Source organism: Amphimedon queenslandica, unplaced genomic scaffold (genome assembly GCF_000090795.2).
Source record: "Amphimedon queenslandica unplaced genomic scaffold, v1.1 AMPQUscaffold_13194, whole genome shotgun sequence".
Lineage (NCBI taxonomy): Eukaryota > Metazoa > Porifera > Demospongiae > Haplosclerida > Niphatidae > Amphimedon > Amphimedon queenslandica.
The window spans coordinates 41946-67726 of NW_003546570.1; the positions used below are offsets into that span (position 1 = coordinate 41946).

Consider the following 25781-nt stretch of genomic DNA (forward strand, 5'->3'; position numbering starts at 1 on the left):
CAATATCTACTAGAGTGAAAATATCTGCTATTTTTTCACTAAAGTAATACTGAAGAACTCTTTTCAAATTTTGTAGTACCATTTCTTCCCATTTGTCTGTCAGCTTAATGATGACTGGTTTTGTGTGATAGCTAGTTGTTAGTGAGGCTGTTGATAATTTTTCTTTGATTGCTGATCGTATGTCTTTCAATTTTGATGATTCTGAAAATTTGTCAACACTAACACTATACTGATTGAGCTTTGTATGAAGATCTGATGAGGGGATGAACTGGTGTACTAATCTCTTGATTAACCAAAAATCAAAGAAGTAATAACGAGGTTTGATGGCATTAAATATAGCATGCATGTTGTTTTCTGATAACTTTAAGTTTGAACATTCTTCTATATACATTGCTACATCACCTGGCTTCAATTTCTTATTTAAAACAAGTTCATCAAAACGTTTCCTTATTTCCAATACAAGACCAGCAAACTGACAATCCAGTGATTCAATCGTTTCAGCAACTTCTTCCTTTGAACTGAGTTGTATTGTAGTGGAAAAAGAATGAGGGTCAACATGCATTAGCTGTGATTGGCATGGCTGAATTTGTGGTGAATGATTTAGTTTACATATAGGTGTTGTCACTGGAGGTTGTGTAGTTAGTGATGGTTGTTGTGGTTCAAGTTCTGGGGATGAAAGAGTCTCAACTCTCTTTTGTGATGGGCCTATTTCAAAGTGTAATATGATTACTATAATATCAATAATTGCATTATTTTAGTTTTACTTTTTATTATCCTGGTAGCTCTCATTTCATTTAGTAGTTCATCGATTGCTCTTATAAGAAGAGACATCCCTTCATAATCATTAACAGCATTTCTAATCTTTTCTATAGTATCAGCATCAAGCAGTGGTAGAAACTCCAGTTCCTTTTTCTTTAACAACTCATAAAACTTTATCAATTCAGATACTTTTGGTCTATCATCTGGTATATCCTTTAGTGCAATAGGAGAGAGTGGAGGATAGCCTTGCTTGTTAGTAGCAGCAGTTGGAGCAGATGGTGTTACTACAAAATAAAAGATTCTTACGATAGCTGTATAGTATTCATTGAATTAAAATAAACATTACATTCCCCTCATTGTGAATTATAGTAGCAGTACAGTAGTTCATAATAATTGTTATCATAATGATTTTATCATGCCTTTGACTTATCAATTGGGTCTTTTCATGCCGAATTTCTGACACTTCTTGAAGTGCTTCAATGCCTTAATTCAATGTAGATTTGTCAATTAACATTCAAAGTATACTAATAAATCTATATTCATGGCTAATAGTAAAACTTTAGAGCCTTCTAAAGCATGGCAAGTGAGACCTTGAATAACAACGTCTAATAGCTAGAATTATCTCAAGAGCAAACTACCGTAAATCTTCTAAAAATTCGGCAAATTAAATTCACCTTAAAATCAGTAATATTGAAAAATTAGAGGTTAAAAATGTTTTTTTTACTTTTAAATAATTTTTATTGACTAAATTGGAGGGAGGGTCATTCCAAAGTCTCAACTGCTTGGTAAGGTAGACTGAAGCACATGGTCAATCATGTGCCGAAATAAGAGGATTATGTCGAAATTAAAATACTCAGCCAGTAATTTGCATAATAAAATAATTAGAGGTAATTGTGTGAAAATTTGGAAAAAAATATTTAATTTGACGGAGTTAGAGTGTTGAATATTTAGAAGATTTACGGTATATCGAGTTAACAGTGCAATAATTTTTTGTTTAATTAATTTATAATTCAATTGAGCTGTTATGATACTGATTACATTTAAAGAATAGTACTGCAAACAAAATTTTAAAATTTTCTTAGAACAGGAAGTAGAGGCAATTTTGTTATCCTCAGTAGAAAAAAGTACACATCAAAGAAAGCATACAAAATTAATCATAATTTAATGTATAGAATGCTTAGTTTACAATTCCATGCAATTATAGAATAAAAGTCAGTAATAATTATTACTCACTCAGTCTAACAGCTGAAGCAACAGCATTAGCTTCCATAGACTTGAGTGCATTTATTAACGAATCGATGGTGACTCCTCCTTTACTGTCAACATCATCAGCTCTATGCAACCATTCAGAGAGACACTCTATCAAACAGCGGGATACATCATGGGGGTGATTCTTTTCAATGATTTCCAGTGTATTTTTTTGCAGTCCTAGTTTCAGTCCAAACACATACCACTTCGTTTCTGGAAAGTTACATTTCTTTAATAAGTCATGTACATCACTTAAGTCTTTCACACCTATAAAATACACAAGCAAGCTTATAGGGCGGGTCTGAAATAGAAATTAAAGAGCATTTTACCTAAGACTAAATTGGCCATAGCTCCAGTAAACAAGCAGGGCCACTGTACTGGCCCTCGGGCCAAAAACTATTTTCCTTGTATCAAAAACCTCTTCCCTTATTCTATGTTCTGTATTCTGCAAAAAGGACTGCACAGCTTTTACAGCGAAGTAGACGTACAAGAAGGTGGAGCTGGTGAGCAACGAACCGGAAATGGACTTTAGATCAGCCGGCGTATGAGCATGACATCCGAGATCAAAAACATTGAGCAGTGCAGCTCCCACCATAGATGGTCCCACATAACAATAGATACTAGACTGCTGTCATCGCTGATTCTCTGCTACTTTTAAATTATAATTATGGTGGAGGGTAGCTGCTGCCGTTATACAGAAGCAATAGATCTAGTCTAATTCTATTTTAAATCCTATTTCTAAGGCTGTAACACTAGTTGTTGCAATCCTTCAGCACTTCTAACTTTCTTTTAACTATTGCAAATTGTAATTCTGTATATACTAGTGCTGTGAAGTTTCAATAATAATAATAATAAAATAATAATAATAATAAAATAATAATAATAATAAAATAATAATAATAATAATAATCTAACCAGTGGATCTACCCAATCTATTTTGTGGCTGCTTTCTGACTCAGTAGTGTGATATGGTACTTATTTATTTATTTTTAAGTTTGTTAGGTTTGTTTTGATCCTGAAAGCACCAATTTTGTGTGGAGTTGGCATCAGAACCTCTTAATCTTCACTTGGCTCCTCCAATGTGGAAACTGGTAGCTGGAATGAACCTTACCATACAAGACCTTGAGGAGGTGAGGAGAGAGATTATTGTTATCATTATTATTTAATATCCCTGTTATTGTTATTATTATTCTTTATTATTACAGACTTTAGACGGTCTCCCAACAGCCCAGACTTGTTTCTTCCAGTTAAGATTACCTCCCTACTCCTCCCAGGCTGTGTTAGCTGAGAGATTACTTTATGCCATTAGACACTGTCGCTCCATTGATATGGACAACTACATGCTGAGGAGAAACAACAGTATGGTGTCTGGAGGGGAAATTGATTCAGACTATTCTGATTATTATTATGATGATGATGACGACGATGACGATGATGATGATGACATTTTCGATTGAGAAATCTGTATTTAATTATTTTTTTAGTTTGTTTTATTTATTAGCAGCATTTTATCTTAAGAGCCTCCAAAATTTTAACCAATTATTATGACTAAAATAACTATTATATGTAATAATTATTATTGTTACATAGTTATAACACTATAGCTATTATTAGATTTATTTATATAATTATTATTCACTGTAATTGTGTTAAGCATGGTTTTTAGCCCAACAAAATTTTAATAAATAAATAAAATTATCAATGAATAAATATAATCAACAAATAAATATATATAAATACCTGTAACTAAAAAAATTTAATAAACAAGTTACTATTATTATATAAATCATTACACCCAAGTTGATTTAAACTTCTTTCCATGAGCCATTTTGTTTTTCGTTTCTCCATCTGTTTCATCCTCCTCCTCTCTCCTCCATCTTGGCCCATGGTCCAATAACTGGTACGATATTTTACTAATGGCATCTTCAGACTCCAGTAGATAAAGATAGGTCTCATAAAAGAAGAGGACAAAAGCCTCATCACTCTTCTCATCCAGCTCATGTCTAACAGATAAAGGAGGAGAGAGACGATGGAAAATAGCACCTGTGGATTCACACCATGCCTTAGAATGTAACACACTGTCAGTGGGATTCACTATGTTAGCCGTTAGCATTCTTAACAGGCTCTTTACAAACTTTATGTCGCTGTGTATATCGGAAATAAAGTGAGAGAGGCGTGGCTTCATAACATCAAGGCCTGTATCACTGAGAGCTGGTTTAAATACTCCAGTACCCAGCGAGAGTACTAGCCCAATCTTACGATTATCGTAAACATGTATATCATGAAGAGCATGTTGGGTTGGGTTTACAGCTAAGATCCCGCCATCGACGTAGCGTCCTTCAAACGAGGGGAAGAATAAAGGAGCTGAACTGGAGGCTCTGGTTGCTTCCCATGCTTTCCAATTCCTTCCATTCCCAGGATCCTCCCTGTAATTAGTGATGCATATTAGCTGTGGTGGATGCAGATCTGCTTGTGTGGTCGTTATTAAAACTTTTGGATTCGATATACTCCTCATATCTCTGTCTCCAACTAACCTTCTACTAATCCTCTCTTGTGTGGGCCCATCATATATCCTACTGCTAGAGAAAGCTTCTATTCTGCTATTGACCAGCGAAGACATCACATAGTTGGAATCTCCATCCTTATAAGCCATCATATTAGTAAATAACGATCCTATGCTAGTACCAGCATACCAGTCGAAATAACGTCTAATGTGAATATCCTCAGGACTAATGGTCGTCTCTGTTCCCTCTTCTCCTCTACTTCTTGCTATCTCTCTCATTCTTTGCTCAATATAATAAAGTGTGTAACAGCAAGTAGATCCTCTTGTTCCCCCACCATCCATTGATAATAATGCCACAGAGTCATTGCCAGGTCCTTCTACTACTGTCATCTTTGAGCTACGAATCTCTTTCCTTTTATCTCTCAAGGCTGCTACCTTTTCCATGACAGCAATACAGTCTTCACTATTACTGTCCTTTGCAATGTCTAATGGTGTCTTGCCTGCTTTGTTAGTAGCAAAAATATCTGCTTCAAATGACAGTAATAGCTTCAGTATTGCTACATTAGGTATGTGTGCAGCAATGTGTAATGGAGTCATGCCATTGAGTGGTTCTTGGTAGTTTGGATCAGCTCCAGATACTAGTAGATAGTGTGCTGTCCTAACATTGTTCCTCTTCACTGCTGTCATTAATGGAGTGATGTCTCCTAGCTTTAGGGAATCGTTTGATGGTGAGCTACTCCTTCTTAGCAACTATAAAGAAGACATAATAATAACACTAATAATAGTAGTATTGTAATAATATTCATAAATAAACTGTCTAAGGTGATCATATTTCCTTATCACCACTTGGCAGCTAGTGTCAGCAATTATAAAAATATCAAATTTCCTGTGATCTCTCTCAGGGCTGTTGATAGTAAATACAACATAAACTAATCACACTAAATGCACACACACTTACACATACACTTAAATAGGCAAAATTAATAAGACAACATCAATAAGATAAAAATAAGGACTGATTAAAGGTGGGCATCCACTAGTGCCAGTACCTTTGATGTGGTTGTGCATCAAGTTGAGACTCTCTCTATACTCTACTTCATGCAGCATGTTGCCCAACCACATCAAAGATTTGACCACAAGTTGGAAGCAACAATGCTGCATAGTGGATGCTCACCTTGAGAGCAGATCCTTTGCATGTATTATAAATCTCTTACCTTATCAACTGATAGCAAACCATCAGTTCCATTAGTGACATTAGTTCCTCCTCCATTACCTCCTCCTCCTCCTCCTGTCGTGATATATTCATATTTACAAGTTCTGTTAATATATTTGTAATAATCCTCAGAGCTCATTGATGACTTGAGGTATCTCAATGTGTCGCTTAATTTTTCGTCGCCTAGTAGCGTTGCCATGTGAACGAGCGTTGCCCCGGTAACAGGATGACACACATCGAATTCGATTTCGTTAGTTTGCAAGTCGTTGAGTATCTTCATTGAGGTCAGCTCACACATCAAGTAAAGAATGGACTGATTGTTAATGTGTAGTCTGGCTAGTGAGAAGAGCTCTTGCTGGTTTTGTTTAGCACTCACAGCATATTGAGCTACTAGAGATGGTAATTCCTCGATTCTTCTTGGAGATGGTAATAATAATAATGAGAGGAGGTCAGTGGAGAGACAGAGATCAAGAGCTGGTGCTAATGACTCGAGTATACACGTAATGGTGTGAAGGGCCGTCTCTGCTTTGCTCCTAGTCTTAGAAGAATATAGCTTGAGTGTTCTGCCTCCATCAAGAGTCGTTTGTTCCCTACGGGACAGTAGCAATACATGGGTTCGTTCATCTATTGCTTGATTAGGAGGTGAGGCTGTTGCTGCTGCTGGTTGTTGAAGGGAGGGCCGGGGAGAGGGCAGGAGATTGCTTAGAGAAGGTGGGAAAGTGCTTTCTTGTTTCGTACACAAAAGCTCGAGGGAGCAAGCTGTAGAGTTTATAGGGATGGTTTGAATAAGGACAGAGTCTCTTGGTTCATCTCTCCTCTTGTAGTGCTTAACCCAGTACGGCATTGTAGAAGAGCCTCGCTAGTGTACTAATCAATTAATTTAGAGCAGCCACGCCCAAACTGCAGCAATAAAAACCTAATATTATTATTATAGCTGAAAATCCTAATAGTTTAATATATAAGTAGCAACAACAAACAACACTAACACTATAGCAAGCACTAGTTCATACTATTAGCAACAAACAAAAATTCTAATAAACAGAACTACAATATTTATCTCTAATGTAAGCAGCAATAGAATTTTCTTCGATCATATCCAGTGCTGTAGCTAATGATAACCAACTGGGACCTCCTTTCTTTCTCACTTTATCTTCTCCTCTTAACCAGGCAGACATACACTGTATGAAGCACTCCTTAGAGTTTCCATTATTATCTTCATTGATGTCTTCTAGTCTAGGCTGATAGAGTCCTAGCTGAAGACCGAGCTCATACCACATATGGTAAGGTAAATGATCGAGTATTGTTAGCTCTTCAATGGCAATATCAAGATCTTTAATATCTATAAACAAAATAATTAATAATGTGCATACATACACATAGTCTCTACTACATACTTGACAAACATACCTAGCTTTATTGGAGTCAATGGTGTTTTGAATTCATTCATTGGAGTCAATTCCTATACAATAATAATAATAATACAATAAATTTTACATCTTATTACATTTGGCGTTTGTATTTAAGTTTGTGCACAGTAATTGTTACCTTAATATCACGTCCTCCTAATAGTGACAGGTTACAAATATCTGATAATGATTCATCAGGTAGGATCTTTTTCACCTTTTCACCTTTAGTACCATCAAACTTTACTAAAAACTCCTCTCTCTTTTCAATAGCAGACAGTATATCTTTCACATCATACACTGTCCTTTCTCTTGGTGTATTCACAGGATAGGCTAGTTCTTTAGGATCAATAACAAACTCTTTTACCTCTAGACTAGAACAGGATTCTTTATAAACACTCATTACCTCTCCTATCACATCTCTTCTTAGAGACACCATATTGTCACTGTAACCTTTCTCACAGGACATCATTACTATTACACACTGGCTCTCATCCACAATCTCTACTAGTGATCCTACACCATAACCATCAAACCAGTGAAGACCATTACTCCAAAGTTTGCATTTACGACTCAATTTTTCAGCTAATTCCTTGTTTCCTTTTGATAAGCAAAACTTGAAAGCAAGATGTAATGAGAGGATGTGGAAGTATCGAGGAGGAAAGAAATGATGCTTACTAGTACACTGTAGACACCAACCAAACTGGTACACTTGACTAGTCATCTCATCAGGTCTATCAGTAGACAAAAGACATGGAAAGTGCAACAACCTTTCTCCTCTTCTTTGAGTCTCTGAGGCACTGTCTCCTGTCTCCTCTCTATCTCCTGCTATCAAGTTTGTCATTCTTAGGAATGATGGATTCAATTCTTGACAGAGTTCCATGCTCTTCAGGAAACAGATCAACATGTCAGGATCATATTTAGGGAAGAGTCTGGTCAGACCAGACACACTAACAATACCAGTATTGCTAGCAATGTCAACGTGTTCTTTGAATGTCTTTGGAGCAAAGAGAATCCCATCCACCTCAGTTAGTAATATATCCTTATTCACAACAACCCATACCTTGTCTTCACTTTTAAGAACACTGATCAAACCAGTTGAGTGCAACGAATGAAGAACATCCAAGACATCTTCTCTCTTATCTGGTATAAAGTAATCATCATTGTTCTTACCAGCAGACATTATATCAGAGAGGGTCAGTATATCCTCTTTCCCTTCCTCCAGTAGACCATACATCATGTGACAATAAAGACTTAAATTCCTTCCACTTGTACTACGAATGGACTCACAGGCACTAGACAACTTATTGAAGAAGGAATCCAAACCACTCCCACCAAGCTTACGACAATCTAAGAAGACACTATCACACCTTTCCCTAACAATTATCTCTTGTATTTCTTCCTTTCTCCTTCTTGTATTACTTATCACATCCACATGACTGACTACTACAATAACATGGCAGCCTTGTATAAGAGCTTTCTTTCTCACAACAGTTAGCCACTGATGAAGCTGTTTGACTGCTTCCTTCTCTAATATATTGACTACTATCAAAAACACAGCACCAGAACCTTGTAACAGATTTTCAATGACAGCACACAGACTGGAGTAGTAATCTGAATGGCCAGCAAAATCATGAAGAATGATGTTACCCAGTGTCCTGTGTTGTAGTTTATAAGGAATGATACCAGCAGTACAGGCCACTACCCCTCCAACATTTCTAAAGGAACCAAGAACAAAAGAACCAGTAGCTGTGTAATTGATGACATGACTAAGAGTACTTTTACCAGCTCCAGGATTACCCACAAGAAGAACGTTAACATAAGAATCAACTGGATGTGATGTTTTAATGTTACCAAAACTTTTAAAGATAGGAAGAGTATTAGTTCCGGTCTTATAAGCTAGTTGTAGTGGTGCTTTCCCCTCATTGTTTTTATGCAAAGGATCAAAATTACCAGTTGATAATAAATATTCAACAGCTTCAGAATGACCATAAAAAGCAGCAGTGTGAAGAGGTGTCCACCCATCCTTATTGATGGCCACAAACTGGAAATGTTCATTAATAAGATACTTCATCACATCAACACGATTACCCATTGCAGCATAATGAAGACAGGTATTCCCATTACTATCTCCTTCTTGTAGATCATAGTCATATTTAAGAATGAGATCTTTTATGATACCTAACCAGCCGTTCCATGAAGCCATATGAAGCAAATTTGCCTCCACTTGATATGAACCAGCTCTAATAGTAAATTGAAGTCGTAACTGTTTGTGGTTTTTGATGTATGGTAATAAATGTATGGCATCATCATAATAGCCATCCTTAAATGAATTTAATAGCTGTGTTTCTAAAAATAATAAAATGGGTTTACCATAACAATGATGATACTAGAAAGAATGTAAAACATTGAGGGGGTTCTGCCTTCTGACCACACTACTAATCACACCCCCAAATGTATGCATGTATACATACATACAGAAATTCTCATAAGAAAGGGCTTTCCCCAATTACTATATACTAGAATATAAAACATGAAGGGGCTCCACCCTCACCAGATATGCATACATACAGACATACATGTACATATAAACTACTTCACCAATAGGCCTTCTTCTAATAAATTGAATGTCAATTATTATTCAGTTATTGTATGTCTAATTGGTGCAACCCATCTCTGTATTCGAGGCTCCCGTACCAAGTGGAGAGGCATGAGCTTTGAGGATGGGCTCAGCATCAACGACAATTTTATATTTTACTAACTTAACGTATTAAATTGTTCCTAACTAACATATCAACTTGTTCTTTATAAATTGTTATTATTATTATTATTATTTTTTTATTATTATTATATTTTATTATTATTATTACGACACAATTTAATTAACATTAGTCCTTACCATAATTTTTTCCCATTTCTTCTTCTAATAGCAACTTCTCATTGGTTTTACCTATTCATAAAATGTAACAGTAATATATGTACATTCACCATTATCAATTACTAGCTAATTGCGCTTCATGCTGCAGATCATCACCTTTTGATTTCGGTGTCACTTCCTGAGAGGGCTGTACCTTATCTTCAATTTCCTTACTTGTCTCTGTATGCACAACAACAACAGTGATTGTATCAAATACAAAATAATAAATAAAATATTACCATATATCTCTTTCAGCATCTGCTCTTTGTGTTCTCTCTTCACAATTAATTCCATATTCAATAATGTTATTTTCTCTTGTAATTCCTGTATCATCTTTTTACTCTTTACTAATGGTTGATAGTCTGGACTATTCATTGCTTTAAGATGAAACTTCAAGTCATCAATTTCAAAATTCATTCCTCTTCTCACTTTGCTAGCAGCTTTAATTTTATACATGTATCATAATCATGTGTAATTATGGTGATAAAAGCTATTCTAACCTGAATTATTAAAACTAGAAGTAGACAGTGATGCACAGTGCTTGATCTTTGTTCCTTCTAATGTATGACATAGCTCTTTGTTCTTCTTTTCCACTTCATTAAATTTAGACCTCAGTATAGTCAATTCATCAACTAACTCTATATCCTTTTCCTATTAATGATAATTATAATTAACACAAAATAGAGAAAGAGAGGGAGGTGTGACTGTACATTAATTTCTTCAATTGATTCAGAATCACTTTGAAATGACACCAATTCTTCCTAAATAATAATAACAAGGCACAATAATAATAATAATTTCATATTATACATTTAGTGCTTTTTGTGAAACTTTCTAAGACATCAATATACGTGTATCCATGTAAAAAATTGAGAGATACTTTAAAGCCAATTTTTGGAAATGAAAAAAATGGGCTATGCTAGTTTTATAAAAGATGTTTATAGCTCCAGAATTATAGCTCAGTGAGCTCACACTTGCTTTATAGTGTAAAACTATCAATATGTATCAAATCAATGTAATAAAAATTGTTCGGGCCAAATTTTTGGAAAACTATATGGTCTAAGTGAATGCTTAAATTTTCAAACAACACTCTTAAGTTAAGATAACTTCTGTAAGATTAAAACAGGCATTGTTATGCCTTGGTTGCTCGGCAAAGAGATGGAGCATAATACTTCCAACCCTCATATTTAATTGTGTAATTTTAGGAAAGTCCAAAATCTTAGTTGGTTCTTAACTATGCCACTGTATACACAATACTTAGTTTCAATCTTAAAGCCTATGCGGACTAATAAGCATAAATAGCTGAAGATGCATACATAAAGTTATAAAATAACCTTATCTAAATGTCTCAAAATGCCAGATAGCTCTTGCTTTAGCTCAACTGTTTCCTATGATGAGATGACAAAAAAGCACATAAAACATAACATTCATTTTTGCATATTGGATATGCACTGTGTATTTGTATACATGTACCTTCTCTTTGCAACTGATAGCATGTCTTAGCCAACAATGATTCTCTTCAAGTATAAATAAAGATATAAGCTATAAAATATAACAGAAAAATAATCATGTGTTAACAGTATATACTTAACAAACTAAAAAAAACAAACTGTATTAACTATAAACAAACTAACAAACTATAAATAAAATAACTGACCTCGGTATCTTGAAGATCGTCATGCTTCTTTTCGTGCAGTTCCTGATTAAAAAACATTATCATAATTACATGATTAACTATTCATCAAAATTTCATGATGTACCTTTTGTCTAACATCTTGTCTCCTCCATAATGTTAAGTTACCAATAGTCAGTTTCTTTAATTCTTGTCCCATTAGTATATAAAAATTTTGTATTATCCTCAATACAGTAAACGCAACATCAGAGAAAGGAAAGGAGCAAGTGACTGATATTGATTTGCCAGGCTCCAAGTACTTGATATTCAGTCTACCACCAGAAACTTTTGTAAGAATATCGTCAATATCTTGCAACATGTGATCTTCAGGTTTCCAGTCAAAGGTAAAAGTAAGTGTTTCACATTGAAGATGAGGAACTGAATCAAATCTTTCTTTTACATGGAGTTCCATTTTGATGAACTTGCAAAATTCCTTCAACTCAGTTTTGTACTTCACAATATGTTCACTAGCTTCAGTAATATCCAACTCTTCAACTACACACTCCAGAAGAAAAATTTTGGTCAGTGAACACTCATCTCGAAGAAGACGTATGATGCTAGAAACAGTTGAGCAACCAGCTATCTTTTGTCTAAGAAGAGTGTTGCTAGTACAATAATTCAATATTTCATGCATATCTTCTAGCAAAGGAGATTTCCTCTGAACAACTTTACTAACATTGTAAAACATCCTTCCGTAAGATATTCTTATTGATTCAAACTCTACTTTCCAAAAAGGCACACGTACTTCTATATAATAATCATGAATATAATTAATATTGATGTTATAATTACTATGTGATAAAGATTGGGAAGTGGAGGAATTATTACCACTTTTTGTATTTTCAGTAGAATCTAAAGAAAAAGCCACTTATACTGTTACAAAACAATGCTTACTTACTCATACAGTTACTGCAAGTGCAAATAAAATCATATGTGCATGTACATGTACATACCAGATGGTGATGGTGTAGGCAGTGCTTGAATGGGTAATGGTGACTTTGTTTCATCCATGTTTTCACCATCTAATATTTAATTAAATATATTTACTATAATACTATTACTTACCTTGTGGCTCAATACCCACTTTAGGAGAAGGAAAATATTTATCTAAAAAGTAAAAGCATTAAAATAAAATTGGCAAAATAATATACCGTATAGTGGGAAATTTTTGTGGCCCAAAATTTTCGTGGATTTCGCATTTTTCAAAATTCATGAAAATAAAATCTGTAAAATTGATTCAATACGGTTCAAGATGGCGAAAAGTAGAAAACCACAAAAATTAAAGCCACAAAATTGATTTTTGAACAGATCCACAAAATTTTTGGGCCACTAAAATTTTCTACGATATGGTAAACTCACTAATATCTTTTTGTATAGCTAATCCTAGTTGCACATTAGTAGAATTGGGTAGCACTGATAACGCTCTAGCAAATGTCTGTAAACTTTTGGAATTTTGCACAGCTTCTTTGACAGCAGTTAATAGAGCCTCACGTTGATTAGGAATAGAGGGACTAGCAGACTCTACCATAGTGACCACTTCTCTTGTTAGGATACGCTCCTCATAATGCAATCGATACACAATAGTTAAAGGGTCACAGAGAGATTGTGAGAGGGAAGGCAAATGATTTTCTATAATAGTGTGAATTTCTACAGTAAGAATAATAACAAAGTACATGTATATATATATATATATATATATATATATGGTACGTGACATAACTGACTCAGTGTATCAGCTACAGCATTCTCTCCCATAGACACGAGTGCATTTATTAATGAATCAATGGTGGCCCCTCGTTTACTGTCTACATCATCAGCTCTACGTAACCACTTGTCGAGACATTCGGTCAAACAGCAAGATGCATCATAACGAAAATTATTTTTAATGACATCCAGCATATTCTTGCTCAGTCCTAATTCTTTTCCCAGTTCATACCATCTTATCACTGGAAAGTGACTGGTATTACTCAATAATTTCTCCACACACCAAACATCATTTACACCTAATATGCAAAAACACAATGAGGGGTGTGTCCGAAATAGAAACTATCACTCAGATACCTAAGTTGGAGACCACAGAAGTGGCCATAGCTCAAATAAATAAGCAGGGCCACCGGCCCTCAGGCCAAAAACTGAGAAAACCTCCCTTTGTCTTTGTATGGTTTGCACTATTATCTTTAAAAAGAAGCACTGGGACGGCTCGCAGTCTCGCACTGTAGCTGTAGCAGCCGCCTAGCAGGACAGTTGGGCGGGGCTAGTAAATCTATAATGAAGGAGGCGTGGCATCCTGACAAATCACTTATTTTTGACAGTAGTACAACTTGACTACTGTAGTGTCAGCTCTCCCAGTCCCAGTCTCCCAGACTCCCACATAACAAAATATTCTCATAATTTTAATCTGCTGTCATCGCTGTTTCTCTAATTCCCTGCTACTCTTGAAATGTGGAGGCTGTCTACTACTTCTCACCAATGGACCGTGTTATTGCTGCTGCTGTTCTCCATCTTATCAAACCAGTATCCATCAGTTACAGGTGAGTGCACTGAGAGGTAATGATGCGTGCGAGCTACACTTTCTGTAGCAAGAGCGTCCATGTGTGTCTCTCTAATCCTAGAAATTGCTGCGATGGTGCAAGTCCATCATGACTGCAAAATAGTTACTAGATCTAAAATACTTGTGGATTTATTTTGTGGCTGCTTTCTCACTCAGCAATAGTGTAGTAGCATTAAGGCTTGAGTGATATGATAACATACAGTGCAACAAAATTACATTTAACTTGTGGTCTGTACTTTCCAAAGCCTATTAATAGCCCAGCCTCTCTCTACCACATTATACAGACCCAATACATAGCCACTTCTTGTTATTAAATTTGGTGTACATACTAGTAGTTCACACATCTGCATCACTAGCGCTTGAAAGAGAGTGCAGAATTTCTTGTTATACTCCATAATGTGTTAAAAAGCTAATCAATCTCATTATTCATGGTCATTAAGTGTGTGAGTGTGTTTGTCAGTCCTGTATGTAATTTCATCTCTTTAACCACAATACATTAGAGTCTTATTTCCTTCCATACACTAATAATTATATTCACAGCAAGTCTTATTGCTTCTCACGGCAACTTTTAGTTTATTCTCACATTTTAATTAGTCTCGCTCTAATTTTCAGTAATTGTTATTTTTTGAGTACGATAGCTATCACTGAAGCCCACACAAAGTGCACATGCAAGTACATGGTACATTCTTCATGCATGCTCTGTGTGTGTAGTGAGCCTAGTTTGCATTGATTCTATTGTTCACTTGTTACTCTTTGCAACAAGATGTCCTTCTTTGGCTTCCATATTTTGACTTGAGCAATATGTTTGTTCTGGTGGTTTTGTATGGAATTATACCTGGCACAGGTTGGAAAGATGACTAAACTTCAATCGTCTTCAATTACATGATTTAGACTTAAAAGCAATAAATTTAGTGTATTTATTATAATGATTTTTGTTCTCTCTTCATAATCCAGGTAATGATCTGATCATCAGGCAAAGATTAAGGAGTAATGAAACCGTCAGTCAAATTGTGAAAGGTCTAGCGACTTACATAGTCAATACAGACTATTACTTTGACTGCACTTCAGTAACTTACGGTAGCTCTCTTGTATGGCAGAGAGATGGGGCTAGCTTAGGAGGATCACAAAGTACACTTTCTGGTATGGTTCCAGGCCTTAGATTCTCTTTCTTTACTCCAGCAATGGATAGAGAAGGAATATACATTTGTAGGCACAATGATAGTGTCTCAGTTTCTCTAATGATAACTACTAGTAAGTGAATGAGAGAGAGAAGAGAGAGAGAGATGGATTTCATTATTTAAAGTGAAATGACAGATATCAGTGTTTACCATAATCTTGCCATATGAACTCGGAAATTGTTTTGAAAATACAATTATCTGTATAAATGAAGACAATAGCTTTCTAGATATGTTTACCCCCTTTATGATAAACATTTAAGAAGCGAATCTTTTTATTTAATAGAATCTCTCTTCTTTTTCTAGCTAATCCAGCAGTACAGTCCATACATAAAAACATCACTGTGTTAGCTGGTAACAATGCTTCCATTGAGTTCTATGCCTCATCAGAACCATTCATCACATCTACTGACATAACATGGTCCTTTAATAACACTCTAATTACTACCAGCTCATCAGCTAAATATAATTTGACTTTCGATAATCGAATATTAAACATACAGTCAGTGGATGCATCTGATGATGGAGACTATAATATAACAGTGAAGGATAGTGTATCAGCTACAACGAGACTAATAGTACTCAGTAAGTGTGCATATATTTACATGCTATGTGACATATTATACATGTATATTGAGGCTTAGTTATTGTTTTTGTATTGTTTTTGGACACGTTGCTAATATGTATGTAGAGAGACTCTGTAAGTCTGCACTTATGTACACGTGTATTAATTCTCACTTTATGTACAGTTTATTAATGGAGTGTGTCCCTCTTTCACTTTCACCTATAATTTACCAAAAATTTTATGCTTCAAAATATATAAAAGAATTCAAAATTATTTTGGTACACATACAAATGAATGAATGCTAAGGTTGCTTTTAGAACCAGGAGTATACGCAAATGCTAGATTTAAAGATTCCCAATTCTTGTTTGTACTACTTTTTGCTGAACATTTGCAGATATTTTTAGTTGTAACATAAAGCAATTTGAACTGACCTTAAGCCTTTGAAAATCATTCATTGTGCATGAATGAGAGCATTCATTTGTTTATCAGGTAGACTCTAATCCTATTCACTCTTTGATATTGATGACTGTCATATTAGTACACACAGTAATGATATAATGTTTTGTAAGGGGATCAGGCACAAAGAAATGCTGCCGATTAGTAGCGTCAGACTGCCCTCTATTTTGTGCCTGCAGTGATTCTGTTTATAGTGTTCATTTATTGATTATTATTGATGATCTGAGAGTCTAACTACATGAACACAAATATACAATTTTCTAATTTTTATTGTACATGTACATGTACATATAAAAGAGTCCACTTGCCATCCTATAATTATTAGCAAAAGTTATAATAATAATAATAATAATGATAGTTGTGGCTTTTGATTTTGTTGCTATTAGCTTTACATAAATATTTAAATATTTTTGTAGCCCCTCCTAGCTTCACTGCTCATCCATTGACTACACTCAGTCTAACTGAATGGACTATGTTTACTTTGAACTGTACAGTAACTGGATCAGTGGATATAATTAACATCACTTGGCTTAGATCCGATGGATCAGAACTGCCTGAAGGAAGCATCATTTATACAATGACAACTGATCTTGCAAAGGTTAGTTTAGGCTATTGTGTACTGTGTAAATGTATGACCTTTTGAGACATATTTCAAATTTTGATGCTGTGTTGTTATGCATGTATTATAATCCTGTCACTATTCAAGTGTAATGTTGTGTACTTCGCCCTTTAAGGGAAACACCACCTTGACATGTATTAATGATAACAAATCCCATATGTGATCATTAAAACACATGTCAATTGCTATTATTAAGGCAGGGCAAACAGGATTTGTACATTATCCCTTATTAGCATCTAGCACACACACACGCATGCAACCAGACACACATGAACAGTGTAGTGATATAATTCATCAATGGTATCGATATCATGTTAATGGAACACATATTGTGTTATTGAAATATATATCATGTTAATGGTATCAATATCATGTTAATTGAACACATATCATGTTGTTATTATCATTATGTAGTCATCAAGATTAACGGTCCCTGATGCTCGTGTGGCTGACAGTGGAGTGTATTATTGTAATGCTTCGTTTACTGATGGAACAAATTCTACATCATCAAATGAATCTGTTGTAAATATTACTGGTATGTGTTCACACTAGATGTGATACGTCTGAGTCCCTTTTCCTCTGATTTCATTTGTTATGAGTATATAGTGTGTATATATGTCTATACATTTTCCTTTTTTCTGTTATTTCATACATGGATATTATTGTACCTTTTATGTACATGTACTTTCACTATGTTACTTTAGTATGCATTAATATCTATATTGTATTTCTGTGTACATAAATATCACATATTTAATGTATACTGTCACTACTGGGTCTGTGTATAATTTATATATGTCATTATCTCATGATTATCCCTCTCAGGTGGCATACGTAATCTCTATTTCCCACAAGGGGATAATAACATCTCTAACATTATATCATCGCTCCTACTCTACACTCCATCTCCTTCATTTTACATACAGTGTCAAGGTACAGGTAATCTAACATGGATCACTTCAAACGACGAACCAGTGCCCTCTGTTTATACCAGCGTCCCTTACCAGTCGTCGACGGGTATTTTAAATTTCACTCACAGCCCGATGAGTGGAGAGTTGTATACCTGTGTTTCAGACTCTGGTGCTAATGGAAGTGTGTTTGTGACCAGTGGTAAGTGTATGCAGCCTTATGTATGTTGTGCTAATAACTACAGTAAATTGTTGAATCCTTACATGTATCTATGTTAATGCCTCTGAATCATTGAACTGTTTTTGTAAACATTATACTGGCTGTTAATCAACCTGCTTGCATTAACAAACCCAAGCCTTAATATTTTTGGTTGGTGTCCATCCCCCAGCTATTATTATTAATATGGATGCATAATTGTGCCAACTCAAACTTGTTTGTGCATGTAGATGTACGTGACGTTTGACGTAATGACAATTGTTGCAAGTACTGTATCTATTAATTTGTCTACACAATGTATTTAGTCTCATTATTTTTGTTAGATAATCCAGCTATATATACTCCCAGTTCTACTATACTAATAACAAGTTCTACTAATAGTATCACTGTTAGTATTAGAGTCTTTGTTGATGGTTCAGATCCTCTGCCAAGCCCTAACAATATAACATGGTACCATAACGACCAGCTTATCTCTACCAACAGTACACCAGATTATTATACATTGGCATTAAACAACACTGTTCTAGTGATAACAGGACAAGGGTCCAGTCTTATAGGCAGCTACACAGCCAGAGTTATGACTACCAATGGAGATAACAGTGTGATTATTAATGTCACTTATCCAGGTATTAAGGAAATGCTAATTATTTTTATTAAAGCGCATTTGTTTATTCTTATTTTGATAATTAACGAGAGCTGAGCATATAGCCTTAAGGGAAGTATCATTGGCAGCATAAGCTAGTGTGTAGCCCAGTAACTGTTGTAGTAGTACTAAACTACTAATGCTAGTTGGATCATAGTCGTATAGTACTAGTATCATTTAAAAACTGCTTTCATTTTAAAGATTGACCTCAAATCTACATGTAGGCCACCACCTATGTAATATCTGCTCCTTTCTCACCTCATTGATTTATTATTATTTATATTAAATTATAGTACTGTTACTTGACATTTAATTCCTATTCCTATTACTATTACTTTATTATTGTAATTGGATTATAATATTTTGTTATTTTTTCTAGATTCCCTCATTGTTAACATTGAAGGTCCTCACATCATCAGAGAAGGTGCTAATGCCTCTCTTTATTGCAATATCACTGATCTCCTACCAATGAACACTATATCATTGTCATGGTATTTCATTGCCAGTAATGGCACTGAGACTCTACTGGAGAGTGAAGAGCCTTTATTAATGATTAATAATGCTAGACGAGGCTCTTCCGGTCTTTATATTTGCTCTGTAACAGATAATGTGGGAACTACCAATCAGTCAATGCAGCTTCAAATAAAATGTAGGTGTAGTATGGTAATTGTTATTTTGTGACCATGTGTGATGTTTACAAAGTACTTAAAAGCACCTTGTGCAGTGTTAGCTAAGCTTTAGTGATGCTGATTCTACGAGAGCATGTAGGGTTACAGGGTTACCTTTAAAATGGGAATTCTTAGTTTTGCAGTTATTTTTGGCTAAGAACAAGTTTGTCTAACAGGGCTTTGAACGTTTACTTTACGTTGATTATTAGTAAATCATTGCAGTGCAGTGAACCTCAGTTCTGTTGTTTTATTATTCTTTTATAAACAATAAACAATTCACTTTCATTCATTTCAAACACACACGCACATTTCTATGACTCTTTCTTGACACACATACAATATTCTAGATCCTCCTACAGCCAATATACTAAACATTACTAGCACTAATATATCACTACCCGATGGCTCAGTAGGGACATTATTCAACTGCACATCTGATGGTTTTCCTTCTCCTAACATTACTTGGACATATAATAATTCTACAACACTACCAAATGGGATTCATCAAGTAAGTGATGATTTGTAATGATTTCATGCCATAGTAATACTACTGTGGTACATGTAGCTACAGCATTCCATAGTAACCTATAGTAGTATTAATTAGCTTGTCATCAGTTACTATGAAACAGTCTCTATTAGCTTGAAGCAGTAGTGTCCATTAGGCCCTATAGCTTGGTGTAGTAATCAATAGTGGATTATGCAGCCACCAAGGAGCAGTATGTTGTATGTGCTCATGTTTGTGGTGATATTTAATGGAATTTAAACAGATCCCATATCAACGTACATCATGTACGTGTACATGTACGTGCATGCTGTATTGTTATGACAATAAGTAATAAAGAATAATTTTAAAATCATTTTTGTGTGCATTAGACAATTATTTCATTTATTTTGAATGCAAATATATTCGTATTATGTTACACACACGCGTCCATTAAAATATTTACAACCGTGACCACGATTTATTGAAATATACGACCCAGTATTAACTTGTATTGATCAATCTATCCTACAGCATTTCTTTAAATTATGAGAAGGCTATTCCCCTCATGACACCACCTGGGAATTATGCTAACTCAATAATAAAATTAGAATTCTCACTTATGCATGTACTTTGTGTTACCATATTTGGTATAATATGATAATACGTTTGTTTTTTTTATGTTTCCCTTTAGAATAAAGGATTACTAAATTGGACTAGGCCTACCATGTATACAGATGAAGGAGTATATGCTTGTGTATCTGCTAATGATGTGGGTCAATCTGTTGCTGTTATTAACATTAGCATTTATGGTAAGTATGTACGTGTACATGTACTAAATACCGAAGGGTGCCTTTTTTTGAGGGCTGTAAATTTTTCAGATTTCACAATTTTTTAAAGATTTACGAAAATTACTTGTGTAAAAATAAAATTATTACAGTAAAAGATGGCAGATGGCATAAATTTGCAAAAATTATACCGCAAAATAGATTTTTAGGCCGGGCCAATTTGTGAAATTTACAGCCTTCAAAAAAAGTGCCCTATGATATTTTGTATTAAAGTACTGTAATTACAGGGTATAATGTAAAGCTGCTCTAAAATTTAGCCAAATACTACATGTATATCATAGAATAGGGTAATTTGTCAAAAATGGCTTGAAAATAATTCTCCATTTTTATAATTTTTTTTGATACATATATATGTTCTAATGTTGCATAGAAAATTTGGACTGATTTTGATCAAAATTAGATTTTTTACAAATTTTTTAATTTGCTCCAAAATTGAGTAAAAGACCCTGTACTGTAGTACATGGACGCTGACCAAATTATGCCAAAAATGACTAGGAGAGAATTTTTAATTTTTATAATTTTTTTGATACACATACATGTATTTATGTTGTGTATAAAGTTTGAGTTGATTCTGCTCACGTTGGAATTTTTTACAAATTTTTAAAGCTGCTCCAAAATCAAGCCAAGCGTATTTTAATTGTCAAAATTGGCTGCGAGAGAATTTTATAATTTATACTATATAATTAACGTGTCTTTTTATTATTTTTTTAGCATCTCCTAACATATATTCAGTATATTCTCCACACCCTGGCTACCTGGTCTCCAATACAAATCCAATACAGTTCAACTGCCCAACGAACAACAACTGCAATATCAGCTGCATTGCAAGAGGTTGGCCTAGACCCGCTGTTCAATGGAAGGATGGGGATGGTACAAGATTACAATCTCATACAATAACAAGTGAAGGTAGCGATGTCATCAAAGCTGTTGTTAGTTGGAGTGACACTCCAGGACAGTATCATTGTGAAGCTAGTAATACCTATGGGTCTAAGAATATTACTGTATCATTAACAAATGTTGGTACAACTATTCCTCCAATTCCTTTTCCTCCTACTCCTCCGTCAGGAGCCACCAGTGCTATTATAAGATTACATTTACCTACTGTACATTGCAGTCAAAACGACTCAGTTATAACAGAATTAACTTCTTCTCTATCTTTCATCATTCACTCATTATGCAGCAGCTGTAGTTTCGAGCTCGATATGATTACAACAGGTTGCACAGAGAATCAATCAACTATTGCTGTCCTTGATATAACCTCTAGCAGCCACCTTTCATCAACTTACGCTGCCCTGTCTTATTGGTGGACTCAGAGGCCTACCATACTAATAGATCAAGACCTGCTACCAGTGGCTACTGATTGTAACTTACTAGTAGAAGGATCGGACCCAACCTCATGTACACCAACCCTCATAAGCAGTCCAACTGTAACGTCTACTCTTATAATAACAACTGTAACACCTACTGCCTCACCAACGACAGGGACCAATACTGGGACTCTAGTTGCTTTTATTGTCATCCCAATCATCATTGCACTGCTATTACTTGTAATAGTGGTCGGGCTATACATCTTCTGTTACTGCTATAAAAAGAAGAAAGAGAAATCGAATCAAGTTGACTGGTAAGCTATGTCTACATTTTATTACTGTAATTATATAACAATTTTTGCATTATGTATTACTGTAATTATTATTGCTATTTTTTATTTTATTTTAGTGATTTAACAAACTATAATTATGCCAATGTGGACGGTGATAAAATTGATGGATCCGGTTTTCAAGATACATCGTTCAATAAAGGCGAGTCTGAATATGCCAGTATCCAGCCATCCACAGTAAACTCTTTACAAATATCAACTAACAATTCTCCTTCTCAGTCTACCTCAGCTCCTCCCCCTCAATACGAAGAGTTGAATGTCATCGCTCCCTACAGTGAATTCACTACACTACAGAGACAGCCACCGGCTAGACATAGTAACACTGCGACTGGCTCTGCTGCTAAAAATAGTAACGGAGATGCATCGCCTACAAAGAGAGTAACGCAAGTACAAGTGATAGGATCATCTACTAATGTTAATAGTAATGAATATGAGTCACCGTTTGAACACCATGAGTATGCAACTCTCACTGAGTCTAGTGCTACAATAAAGAGACCCCCTACTGATAGTAGACTGACAAGATCAGTCTCTCCTTATGTAGAGCCTGTCCCTGTACCATTAAGCAATGGGCTCTCTCCTTTGGCATCTTCTCCTTATACAGAGCCGGTCCCATCTGCTGATAATCTTCATAGAATATCTCCTTATATGGAGCCCGTGAGCTCAACCAGTGACGTCAGAGGGTCTCCAGTGTCACCGCCAGTGTCACCTTATGAAGAACCATTCAATGGTGTTAATGATTCTACTATACCACCTCATATCGAGCCATTACCTGGCGATAAGAGGAACCAGCAGGATCAACTAGCTATATTAGATTCGTTTGTAGTAATAGATAGTCCTGCTAATGACAGTAATGATGTTTCTAGTAATAGTAATGATATTACTTTACCTACTCCTCCAGCATGGTATAACTCTTGTTATGAAGACATTGTCACACCTACTGCTGTAGAAAATAATTAATGCTTGTTTTTATTGTTTAATTTTTTTGTTTTATAGTTGCTGTTCTATGTGCTACTTAATATTAAATTATGAAATTAATTTTAGAAATTTGACAGAAAATAGTGATATGAATTATGATAAATTACTCTTCGATATTTCTCTCTTTGCATGTACACCAGTACTCTAATGTCTGACAGCACACAGTTACGGTTTTCAACTGGCCTGTTCTTCTCAAATTATCATCGTCCTTGCTACCATCAACTGAATCATGCTCAGAATATGTATCTCCCTCTTTCTCTTCTCTCTCTTCTTCAAACGAGCTGCTGCTGTAAGAGTCCTCTTTTGTTTGTGTAGATTCAAGTTTATCAGTTGTTCTTTTTATTGTGGGATCATTGGGGTAGCTATATTGCACACTTCTTGCTGGTCTCCATTTGTTGTTCCTGGGAGGTTGTCTTGGGTTAGGATTATAAGTGAAAAGTGTCTTTGTTTCTTTTAGTTTTCTAGTTTTAGTTACTTTCCATTGTTTATAGGCATTATGAGACTGTATCTGTCTCTCTTGGATTTGGAGGATTGTTTTTTGGGCCTGCTCTTTGGACTCTTTACTTTTCTTTATTACAGAGTCTCTCAATATTTTGTCTTTACCATGTTTCCTATGCATTACAATAAATTACTCTAGTAAAGTACATGAATTCTATATATTGTACACAATAACAATAATCTCTCTCACCATGATTTAAAGGCTTCTGCTGCTGATTCCAAAAGTTCTCTTGCCTCTGCTTGTTTCTCTCTCTCAGCTTCAAGCAACTTTTGTTTCTCTTTTCTCCTTTTCTCTTGCAGAACACTTAGTTTGTCTTGTCGCCATTTCTCGGCTATTTCAGAAGAGTTCTGTTCCTTCTCAATTACATCTTGTTTCTAAATTGTGTTGAGTTGCTGTCATCATATGCCAGCAATATATGAACCATTTGCTCACTTTTTCATCTTCTTTCTTTTTAATTATTTCTTGTTCTTTTTTCTGCTTTTTTATAACAATCTCCTTTGCCAGTCTCCATTTTTCAACGGCTTTAGCTGATTTCTCATTCATTAAAGCCTATTATTACGATCAATTTCATCCGCACTGAGCAAATAAAGATAGATCTACCTCTTTTGATGCTTTATCTTCTTCTTTCCTAATGTTTTCTTCCTTTATCCTTTGCCTAAGGCTCTTTCTTTCTTTCTCTTTCTTTTCCAGCCAGTCAGTAAAGCTTCTATCCAGTAGCTCATCAGTGACAGAATCACCTGAAGTCCCAGTTGACATAAAACTAGTGTTCGAGCTATTTCTCCTTATTACTGATGCACTGGCTCTCTTTTTATAGGATGCTGGAGTACTTCTTGGTGTGTTTGTTAGAGACTCTCCTTTCCTAGGTGTTAAAACGTGTCGGCTATCTTTTCTATCTAAAAATGGAGGTGGTTTGTGTTTAATAGGTTCCTGCTCTTTAGTTCCTCTCCCATCTTCTTCGTTTTCAGTATCTTTTAGAAGATGTCCTTCTGTACCAAGAGAAGATAGTTCAAAATTGACCGCCATTAATGATTATAAGACACTGTCGTCATGACAACAAACCGTGTATCTATTGTAAACTTCGTAAATCTATTCGTATACTCATATCACGTGTGATCACGTGGTTTCGAGGTTCTAGAGTTTTACTTCACTTTTTTCTTTGAAAAATAGGAAAATCATAGCATACAGCAATAGGTAACAAAATAACATTGCTTCAAAAAACCATTATTTGTTTGTGTGTGAATTTAAACTGGCAAGAAATGCTTCAGTATGTCTGTTAGTGTGAGTAATACCCCATCTCTCCATCCATGGACCATGTATTGTGGTATCAAATGGATCGGACTCCTTTTCATCACCTTCAAAACCCATCTGAAGCTTATTGCGATCCACAGATGCAAATCCTTCCCAATCAATAGAACTACTGGGTTTATCTTCTGAACGCATTACTATACAATCTTTAAGACCAAAGAAGTTACTAGGTTCATCAGGACGCTGCCAACGAAGGTCAAGGCTCCAGCGTACATCATTGGAATAATTTTCAAGGCTTCTGTGAGGGATGCAGTTGCTAAAAAAGAGGACTCCGCCTAAAGGTACTTCACAAGTGACCACGTCAGTCTTCATATTAACTCCAAGAGTTTTCTCCATCTCTTCCTCAGCTAAATCAACATACCAAGTACCTCCAGCACAGCAGGTATGAGTAGCAGTCTTACCAGCCCGATGTCCTCTTTTGACCATTTGCATGCAACCATTAAGTTTATTGGCATCAATAAGTGGTATCCAAGCTGTTGCTATATGTGTCTTCAGACCG

At 35.2% G+C, this 25781-nt stretch overlaps 5 protein-coding genes across 5 annotated transcripts in view; 1 reads left to right on the forward strand and 4 right to left on the reverse strand.

Annotated features, from left to right (window-relative positions):
- Positions 1–3734: 3734 nt before the first annotated feature.
- Positions 3735–6596, reverse strand: LOC109584600 (85/88 kDa calcium-independent phospholipase A2-like). Its single transcript, XM_020000406.1, has 2 exons — positions 5725–6596; positions 3735–5260 (listed from the first exon to the last, which is right to left on the reverse strand). The coding sequence occupies exons 1-2, from the start codon at positions 6565–6567 to the stop codon at positions 3797–3799; spliced, it is 2307 nt and encodes a 768-aa protein (XP_019855965.1). The 5' UTR covers positions 6568–6596; the 3' UTR covers positions 3735–3796.
- A 131-nt stretch (positions 6597–6727) lies between these two features.
- On the reverse strand, positions 6728–10460 carry LOC105313877 (serine/threonine-protein phosphatase 6 regulatory ankyrin repeat subunit C-like). Its single transcript, XM_011407649.1, has 7 exons — positions 10283–10460; positions 10128–10223; positions 10026–10076; positions 8940–9475; positions 7131–7182; positions 6901–7062; positions 6728–6732 (listed from the first exon to the last, which is right to left on the reverse strand). Exons 1-7 carry the CDS (start codon positions 10458–10460, stop codon positions 6728–6730), a joined length of 1080 nt encoding a protein of 359 aa, XP_011405951.1.
- A 3581-nt stretch (positions 10461–14041) lies between these two features.
- On the forward strand, positions 14042–23559 carry LOC109584599 (hemicentin-1-like). The gene is made up of 12 exons (XM_020000405.1): positions 14042–14246; positions 15221–15517; positions 15748–16026; positions 16879–17060; positions 17496–17616; positions 17907–18191; positions 18530–18832; positions 19229–19498; positions 19865–20025; positions 20693–20810; positions 21558–22467; positions 22563–23559. The coding sequence occupies exons 1-12, from the start codon at positions 14156–14158 to the stop codon at positions 23458–23460; spliced, it is 3915 nt and encodes a 1304-aa protein (XP_019855964.1). The 5' UTR covers positions 14042–14155; the 3' UTR covers positions 23461–23559.
- On the reverse strand, positions 23535–25000 carry LOC109584593 (uncharacterized protein At1g10890-like). Its single transcript, XM_020000387.1, has 4 exons — positions 24578–25000; positions 24410–24526; positions 24167–24351; positions 23535–24089 (listed from the first exon to the last, which is right to left on the reverse strand). The coding sequence occupies exons 1-4, from the start codon at positions 24998–25000 to the stop codon at positions 23582–23584; spliced, it is 1233 nt and encodes a 410-aa protein (XP_019855946.1). The 3' UTR covers positions 23535–23581.
- Positions 25001–25109: 109 nt separating this feature from the next.
- The window catches only part of LOC100639497 (uncharacterized), a 1176-nt gene continuing 504 nt past the window's right edge, over positions 25110–25781 (reverse strand). Inside the window, exon 3 of the mRNA XM_020000388.1 lies at positions 25110–25776. Coding sequence (XP_019855947.1) covers positions 25199–25776 — 578 coding nt within the window. The 3' untranslated portion in view covers positions 25110–25198. The remainder of the gene's footprint in view (positions 25777–25781) is intronic.